The sequence below is a fragment of the Rhinopithecus roxellana genome, chromosome 8 (assembly GCF_007565055.1).
Source record: "Rhinopithecus roxellana isolate Shanxi Qingling chromosome 8, ASM756505v1, whole genome shotgun sequence".
Classification (NCBI taxonomy): domain Eukaryota; kingdom Metazoa; phylum Chordata; class Mammalia; order Primates; family Cercopithecidae; genus Rhinopithecus; species Rhinopithecus roxellana.
Genome location: NC_044556.1, coordinates 93588940 through 93598242, shown reverse-complemented (window position 1 = coordinate 93598242; position 9303 = coordinate 93588940). Strand labels below are relative to the sequence as shown.

Genomic DNA, 9303 nt, shown 5'->3' with positions numbered 1-9303 from the left:
ATCAATGTTCTTGAATTCAGCAATTCTTATACTACAAGTAATGTTTTCAACAAAACCATTACAGATTCCCAAATTGTGATGTTCTCATTTTTACTTAAATGCTGGACTGTAAAAGAATAAATTACGATCTCCAGTTTAAATGGTCTTTATAATCTTTTTCTAGGAAGACTGAATAATTACTTTCCTAGAAATCTAAATTAAGAGCTTCCTGAAAACTTAATGAGTTGCGGGAAATAGAAACATAACATTTATTACTAGCCTGAACAATACCGACTTATCTCCCCTCCTCATTCTCCCTAAAGGCAAAGCCTGATTAAGAACCACCATGGTTTGGTTCTCCAGCAACTTTTATTGGTCAAAGGATGCAGAAGGATATATGGTGTCTGTAGTTTAATTAACAGGATCGTTTATAAAACAACTTTACATTTATCTTATTTTTAAAATTCTTGCTTTTGAATAAGCTGATGTGTTAGAATAGACATGCTCCTATCCCATGCAAAAAGCTGTTCAAAAATGAGCAGCTTGCAAATCTATCATAAATGAGACATTGAATAAAACATTCTTACAGTGAGGTCTAAGAAGTAGTTCAGTCTGAGAATTTGCTTCAGATACTTTTTGAAATAAAATATTCAAGGCATAAAAAAAGCAAAACTCAAAATATCTAAAACAGATACATACTGATATTTTTATCCTAGTTACTTCCCAGAGTTTTTGTGTGTCTCTGTGCTCTGCTGATTAAAATAAACAACAAAAGCAGTAGGCATCTTCTAACTAAAAGTTAATTTACTAGTCTTCAACTAAAAAGTCACAGTGGAAGAACATATATAAGGTGAAGCAAGCTTTTTAACCTTTCAGACTTAAATAATACTGTATTTCAACTTTAAAGAAAGATTCCACCATATATTTTTTGCACTGACATTTTAAAATATAAGAACAAGTCTTTGTAATACAATATATACTTCAATATACCCAATATACCTTATATGAATTAAAAACATGTCAACTTGATAACTGTAGTAAGGCATTTAAGTATTCAGCAGAAGCCATAAAGAAATTTCTTAATGAGTGGTGTCCTTTTAATATTAACTGGATTTAGCAGGTTTCCTTAAAATGAACAGGAAACAAAAGATATGAAAAACAGGCAGTGATGCCATTCTACTGAATTCCAGAAAAAGCACAGTACAAACAATGTGTTTTCTAGCAGGGAGACCAGACAGACCAGCAAACTGGAAATGGATGAACGGCCCCAGCTTACATGGTCTATTGTATTTTATCCACCGCTGAGAGAAGTATTAGTAGCCCAGTAGGTTTGGGTAAAGGTACCAGAATCCTTAGTGCTAGTCTCATAGCCTAAAACAGAGCAGGTACTCCAGATATACTTCCTGAACTGACCTGGATGAAGAGGCTTTAAAATCAACAGAGCTGGACAGTATAAAGTTCACGGAAAAACTCCATTTTTCATTTTATTTTTTTTGGTATGTTAGTGAATGTCTACTGATCTAGTATTTCAAGTGTGGATCACGTAAACACCATGTAGAATGTAGTAAACAGAATTAAATAAGAAACACACTGGCTATCAATGCCAGAGTCTTTGAATATCAGGTCATAAATATAACCAACTGTGCAATATAACCAACATGATGAGAAGAGCACACCTCACAACTGACAATTTTAGTTCATATGATTAAAAAAAATAAAATCTGAAACTGCATTTAGTGCCACATTCTATCATATCATACATCAGATTCCATGCTGTGGAGTCGCACTGGGCTATAGGACATACAGTACATAGCATGTTTATAGCATGTTTATAGCATGTTTTAAACCAAAAGTGAAAGGGAAAATATGAAACAGAAAATTTTTACATACACATCTAACGGTGTTGTCCATTTAATTCAATTTATATGATTTGCTGTGCCACTTTGACCAGCTTGCAGAACACCCCAAATTCTCTTTTCCCCATAAAGATCTACTTCCATACAGAGTAGAAAAGGATGGTGGTAAAAAAACTTCAGATTCTTCAGGTTCCAACAATTGTGTCCCAAATGCCACTGTATGAACACCTAAAAAGTAATAAGAACAATGTCAAAATCTGCACAATTATAAATGCAAAAGTAAATACAGCTTAAAGCCTAAAAGAGAATTTGTAATTATCTCGACTTTCAATACTTGTCTGTGTCTACTACATGATGTCGACTATAAATAAAACGTCCACTGTGGTAAATGGAAAAAAAGAAGCTTTAAAAAGTTAAAGGGAGACATTTGTCAATTTCATAAATGGGTCTCCTGTTTTAGCAAAAGGCACATTCATTTAGACCTCAATCAATCCAGGAAAGGCTCCTCACTGACATAAGGAATCAGGATATCTCACCCTCTCCCGTCAACCACCACCTGCCCTTCCTTTCTTTCTGAACAAGAACATGAGAATTTCCTATAGGGTGTAAATTATTTCAGTTAGAACATCCAACTTTAAATTATGGGATATTCTCCTTCTCTCTTTTTTTTTTTTTTCTGAGACAGTCTCACTTTATCACCCAGGCTGGAGTGCAGTGATGCGATCTTGGCTTACTGCAACCTCTGCCTCCCAGGCTCAAGCAATTCTCCTAAGTTTCATGAGCAGCTGGGACTACAGGTGCATGCCACTATGCCTGGCTGATTTTTTGTATTTTGTAGAGATGGTGTTTCACCATGATGCCTAGGCTGGTCTCGAACTGCTGAACTAAAGTGATTGGCCCACCTCAGCCTCCCAGAGTGCTGGAATTAGAGCCACTGCACCCGGCTGGGATCCTCTCTTTTTCATACTGCAGCTTCCCAAAGCTTTAACAGGCCTCTGCACTTCAGCTTGTCAGGAACTCAGGGCAGTGAGGTGTCCAAACCCACCTGTGTGCGCTCCCATGGCTCCTAACAACCACACTCCTGAGCATTCGGGGCCTGTGCGCGCCGCGGTGACCTCAGCTGTCTCAAGGCGGCATCTCCGTACTGAATACCCGAGCCCATTCTTTCTGGGTCCAGCTCACCTAAGGACCAAGCGAGTCTTCTTTAAAAAAAAGTTTTATGTTTCTGAGATCCCAAAAATAGATTAAAAAAAAAAAAAAAAGCAAAGTACGGAACACTGTGTATATATCCCACCATTCTGAATAAAGAGGAAAAAACAATATACATGTTTGCTTGCACCGGCACAAAACATCTCTAGCACGATACATAAGGAACGGCTGATTCAGAGTTCTAGATGGCCAGGGACAGGAGGGGGTAGTAAGAGCTGGACTTTTCACGGCATACTCTTTTATACTTCTTGAATTTCAAATTATGTGAATATATTATTTATATAAAATAATTTAAAATTAAATTACAAAGATACAATTTTTCACTTATCGGATGGGCCAAAAGTCCAAGTATGATGATACTACAAGCTGTGAACATGGCTTTAGTGAAATAAGCCCATCACTAGGAGAAAATGTGACCGCCTCTACACCAAGATCCCAAATGCTTATGTTCTCTGACCCAGCAATTCCACTTTTGGGCATTTGTCTGACACACAGACTCATGCACATGTAAAAAAAAAAAAAATATATATATATATATATATATATAAAATTATTTACTGTAACATTATTTATAATAGCAAAATACTGGCAACAACCCAGATGTCCAAAGTACACTGGCTACATAAATTATGGTAACACATACGTGAAATATAGGTTGAGCGGTCCTTATCCAAAATACTTGAAACCAGAAGTATTTTGGATTTTTTCAGATTTTGAAATATTTCCATTATACTTACTAGTTCAGCATCCCTAATCTGAAAATCTGAAATTTGAAGTGCTCCAATGAGCATTTCCTTTCAGTGGCAATGTTGGCAATTAAAAAGTTTCAGATTTCGGAACATTTTGGATTAGGGATACTCAACCCATGTTATATATTACACACACACATTATGTATGATATTATGTGTTATATATATGTACATTAGGTATATGTATATACGGGAACTATACGCCGATTTGTCATGATTTATAGGTTATATAATAGTAAGTAAAAAAGCAAGGCGTGGTAGTCTATCATATGATATATTTTATATAAAAAAAGGGAAGAAAACAATGGTTTTTGTTACCCATTAAAAAAAATAAAAAGTACTGCTGAAGAATCCTAATTTATACTCTTATTTTGTTTTCACCTAGAGGTACTTAAGATTTTGATGATCTCAGAAAGAAACACACCTTGAAGACTGTATATGAGTTGCTCTATCTGATGTATTCAGGGATACAACATTAAAATAGCAAGGTCATGTAAATACAACCTCATGCTGAGCTTAGTAATACTCAACAGCAAGCCAACTGTAATGATTTATGTTACAGAGTCTTGGTCTTTGTACCAAGCTTAGTAATTTTTTTTTCTTTCTGATAAAAAAAAACACAAAAGGATTTTTGTATTTTGTGTACGTGTCCACTTCTGTTGAAACCCAGCACTTCCAACTGGGCCCGACTCTCCTCCCTCCTCCTTCACCCAGCACCCTCCTTCTTCCCTGGCCTCTCCTTGCCCATTCTTCTCTCCGTTCCCCCTCGGCATTTAAACATGCTGCAATTTCTCCCATCACCCACACCCCCGACTTTAAATTAACCCTTTGCACCCTATAGGGCCAGCCTGCGCTTCCTCAGGAGAGGAGTGGACACTCAGCTTGCTCACCTCCTACTTCTTCCTGATGGATGGCCAGCCATCTTCTACCTTCATAATTCTGCTGAAACTGTTCTTGATCAAATTGATCACTGACTTTCTATTCCCCATCCCAATGTATGTTTTTCAGCTCAGTCTTAGCTTATGAGGCTTCCCTCTGTTACTATTTACAGTACATAATGAACACTCCTTTGATTTACTTATAATTAGGGCTTAAGGGACACCCACATTCCCTTGATTTTCTTCACACATTTCTGACCATTTCCTTTTTCATCTTTTTTGTAGATTCCTCTTCCCCTGCTCATCCTTCATCTCCAGGGTTCTGCTGATCACTGCTCTCCTTAAACACTGTTCTCTGGATGATCACATTGCTTCCACAGTTTTAGCTGTTCCTATATATTGATGGTTCCCAAATTTATACTGCCAGCCAGGAACTCTTCCCCAAGCTCCATGTGCATGTCCCAGTGTTACCACAAAGGCTGCATATTCGCAACAGAGCCATCTTTATTTCCTCACACTCCCTGCTTCTCCTCTGGCTCCACCGCATCTCTGTCTAGAGACCCCAGTGTGACAGCTGTGAGTCATCCTTGGTTCCTCCTCCCCTGCTGGCCCCTCCTCCTCACCCTGTCCCACCTAAGAACCAGTTGTCCTGTTCCACTATTGGGCATATGAGTCATAAGATGCTACTGCCTAAATATATCTTAGATCCATCTCTCTCTCTCCATCTCTGCTTCCATATCCTTGTTAAAGCATTAATCAGTCATTTCTTACTAGGATTACTCAAAAATGCCTTATAATTGGTATCCTGGCCTCCAATCCTGTCGTCTCTTCAGTCTGTTTTCAACATAACTCCCTACATACATGACTTATCTCAAGTCACAACCTGATCACATCACCCACCTGCTGACAACCCACCACCTACAGCAGTGGTTCTCAATCTTGGATGAACATTAGAACCTCATGAGTGAACATTTAAAAACGCTGATGCCTCGACCATACTTCAGCCCAATTAATTCAGCATCTCCAGAGGCAGAGCCTGGGATTAGAACTTTTAATGCATCTCAGTGACTCTAGTGCTCATCCAGGGTTGAGAATTGGTAATCTACAAGATAAAGTTCTAGATCCTTGATGAGGACTGGCTGGTTCCTGCCTTTCTTCAACCTTTTCTCCTGCTATTCTATCTTCCTCACTCCCTTTGCTGGCTCACTCTTCCTTATATTCTGAAAGCCTGAGCTCATCTAACACCTTCTCCTGGAAGCCCTCCCTGACACCTCCTCTATCCTCTGGCTGTGGCAGGTCCCCTTCTTCATGTTACCCTGAGCCTGTGCATCCCTCAATTACCACATCAGCCTCGTGATATTGTAATTATCCTCTGACTGTCTCCCACGAAAGACAGTTTCTCGGGGGACAAGGGGTGTGATTTATTCATTTTTGTATCCCAGCATCTGACAAAGAATAGGCACTCAGATGTTTGAATGAATCAATTAAAAGTGATGCCCATATATAGTTACTTTAGTAAATGACAATTACATAGTATTTTGTCAGCTGCCTACATTAGGATTATTTTGAATTATTTTAACTGAAGCAACAAACAAAAATGAGGCATTTTATAATTGAGGCATGCTCAGTGAGCTTCAGAAATAAAATTACTCTGGACTCCATAGCTCCATGATGCCCGATCTGCAAAGATCAACACTACACCATGTACCTGTAACTCCCTTACACATGACCACTGGCCCAACAGAATTAGCATGCTGTTGACAGAGTGGACAAAGGCCTATTCTTCCTCCTTTTAGTGAAGGACCCAAGAAATACTATAATTCTAAATGCAAACACTCTCTGAAACCTTGACTACTCCTCCACAGCTGAGTTGGTGTGCCCATCCACTTTCATCACCATGGAAACCATCCTGATAAGGAGGGGCTTTCACCTCAGCCAGGAGAACATGACCTTTGAACCCATATGTGATGATTTTAGGTTGGCAGGTACAGAGAGAATAGTCTTTATTAAACCACTCCTGAAACTATTAATTAAAAGGTGATCTACTGAGCTAGAGTGTAAAATATGCAGAAGAAAAGTTGACTAATGGAAAGGCTTTTACCTGATTCAATTTTGTTAAGTATTTTTCTTGCACACTGTACAAAAGCCTCTTCTACATTCTCCCCTGTTAGTGCACTTGTTTCCAAAAACATCAGCTCTAAAATGGACATCAAACAAAATAAAGTCATATTTAGAAGATGATCATACTTTTCACTTACTAAAAGTCTGTACAGCATTCTCTTAGAAAAGCAGACAAAATATCATTTATAACCTAAAACCATATATTTCTGTCAGTATAAAACCAACATATGTCGTTATGTGTTTTTTAAATGTTAGAAGAATTTTAGCACCGGACTGAAAAGTCACTGGAATCCTGTGCTAGCCCTTCACCTGGTGAAAGGCCTGAGCAAGCAACCAGGCTTCCCCAGCTGAGTGACCACCCATCAAGAAGGAGCTGGCTCGCCAAAATGGCCCTGCCACTGATTTCAGGCAGAGTTGCAATGTCCTCCTTCAAACAATCTGAGTGTCACCACAAATATGACCTACAAGTGTTTATACTTTTTAGGGGACTATACTGCAGTTCGTCATACAGCCCACGAAGAGAGCGTATAGGAATTAATATTCTTTCTACCCACTAGAGTGGCTGTTCATCTCAGCAGAAAGGCCTGTTCTGCTTGCTCTCTCAGCAAACCACAGCCTCTCTAGCCTCTTGTATCCTCACTTGTAAAAATGAGTGTAGATGACATCTAAATTCCTTTTCGTCTTTGTTAACATTCCAAATTTCTGATTTCTAAACAGCTTTTTAAAAACTGTCATGATGGCGTATGGATTTCTCTCATGTTTATTTTCTTAGCAAGAAACTAGTAAAGTTACAATATAATTTGGAATCTTAGAGTCCAATCAAATATTTATATTAGCATATTATAGTCTTTGGTTCTAAAAATTAAAGTTATTTAAAATGTCTGAATTTTAAAAAAATTATTCTCTTATCCATTAATAAAGCAACCATTAATTTTATGTGGCATTTTCATGTATGGAAATTCAAAACAGTTTCAAAGTCACCTATAACCAAATGACTTAAGTTTAGCAAATGAAGCCAATAAGCCAGGTATTTCTTCTGCTTCCCTTTCTATTTGGGCTAATATTTCACCAAATTTCCTTCAAAATACATTAAAAAATAATGACATCATTTGAGTCTTTAATAATGAATCTTTAAAGATTATTGTTATAAATTTCACTTTAGCCCAAGATCTCTAATATTAAAAGACCTTAGACTGAGAAGTCATTACATAATGTTACTACATTTGCTTTTATCATTATAGTAACGTCTGCAGGCAGAATGCAATATACTAAAAATATGCTAAACCGGTCTAATTTATAGTAAAAACAATTGGAAATTCCACATTTCCTAAATCTAGTTTAATCTCAAAATTCCAATATATGTTTTAAATTCAAAGAAATGCTTTTATCCTCGAAGATGCCATTTGACAAACAGTAAGAAGCAAAAGGTCACTTGCCATTTTCTTGAGCAAATCTGGAGGCTTCTAAGAAGGTAACTTCACGATCCGCATCCAGGTCCTTCTTGTTTCCACAAAGGATGATCACAATGTTCTGACTCGCTAGCATTCGGGCATCTGTTAACCAATTAGTAAGCGCATTGTAGGTTTCTCGGCTGCGTAATATAAGATTGTGAAAATAATACATGTATTTTATAAAACTAGCAACTCTTTCCAGTCATTCTCACTACTCATACCACTTTTCAACATTTCAGGGTAATGGCACCAACACCTTTAAGGTAACTCAGACAACGTGAATGCACCAAATATATACCAGAGTTTGTGGTATATACCAAATATATACCACAGAGTTTGTTTCGTTTTGTTTCTGGTAAAATAAGACAGTAAGTCAGATATTTTGTCATTTTTTGTTTGCCCAGTCATGGGGCAAAAGGAAAGAGACATTCCTTCATTCATTTGACATCTACTGAGCTCTTAGCATGTGCAAGGTACTAGACTCTGGTAGGCAAGATTTCATAGCTAACTGCTGCCACTTAATGAATCCTTGCAATGTGCCAGCACTTTGTTTTACAAGACTTTATCACATTGATTCTTTATAAGGATTCCATGACACAGACTGCCATTATTCTCCTTTTCCCTGAGAAATCCAAGGCCCAGAGAGATTAATTACGTTGCCCTAGGACATACAGCAGCCAGTGGCAAAGCCAGGACTTGACCAGCTCTGTCTGGCTCCAGAACCGACTCTCAGACTTACTATTTTGGTCCTCATGTGTCTAAAGACCGAGTTCTTCTCATGGCACTTTGCGAGCCTGACTGATGACTTCACACTTTAGCAGGCAGAGCCTTTCACTGCCAGGGCAAGTGCAGGAAGGGCTGGGCCAGAAACTGCCTGCTTCCTCTCAGAATGCCTGTCTCCAGGGACACAGATTGGAAGAGGGAAGCAGCTGACCGACAGCCGCTCACTGGACAGGTTCCTACCCAGAAAGGGCTCCCAGGTGATGCCGTTTAGATGACATGTTTCTGAGATAGTGCTACTCAGATCAGCGCTGTCGAACGGGATTTCTTCATGGATAGG

The 9303-nt window shown here is 38.3% G+C and overlaps 1 protein-coding gene across 3 annotated transcripts in view; it reads right to left on the bottom strand.

Moving 5' to 3' along the window:
* Nucleotides 1-329: 329 nt before the first annotated feature.
* Nucleotides 330-9303, bottom strand: part of RAB4A (RAB4A, member RAS oncogene family) — a 34339-nt gene continuing 25365 nt past the window's right edge. For 2 of the 3 annotated variants that reach the window (XM_010374028.1, XM_010374027.2), the window contains 4 exons: nucleotides 8229-8345; nucleotides 6773-6868; nucleotides 2881-3017; nucleotides 330-2063 (listed from right to left, as the gene is read on the bottom strand). In XM_010374028.1, the coding sequence (XP_010372330.1) occupies nucleotides 2902-3017; nucleotides 6773-6868; nucleotides 8229-8345 (329 nt within the window). In that variant the 3' untranslated portion in view covers nucleotides 330-2063; nucleotides 2881-2901. Of the gene's footprint in view, nucleotides 2064-2880; nucleotides 3018-6772; nucleotides 6869-8228; nucleotides 8384-9303 lie in introns of all 3 variants that reach the window. The other variant, XM_010374026.1, reaches the window with a different exon arrangement.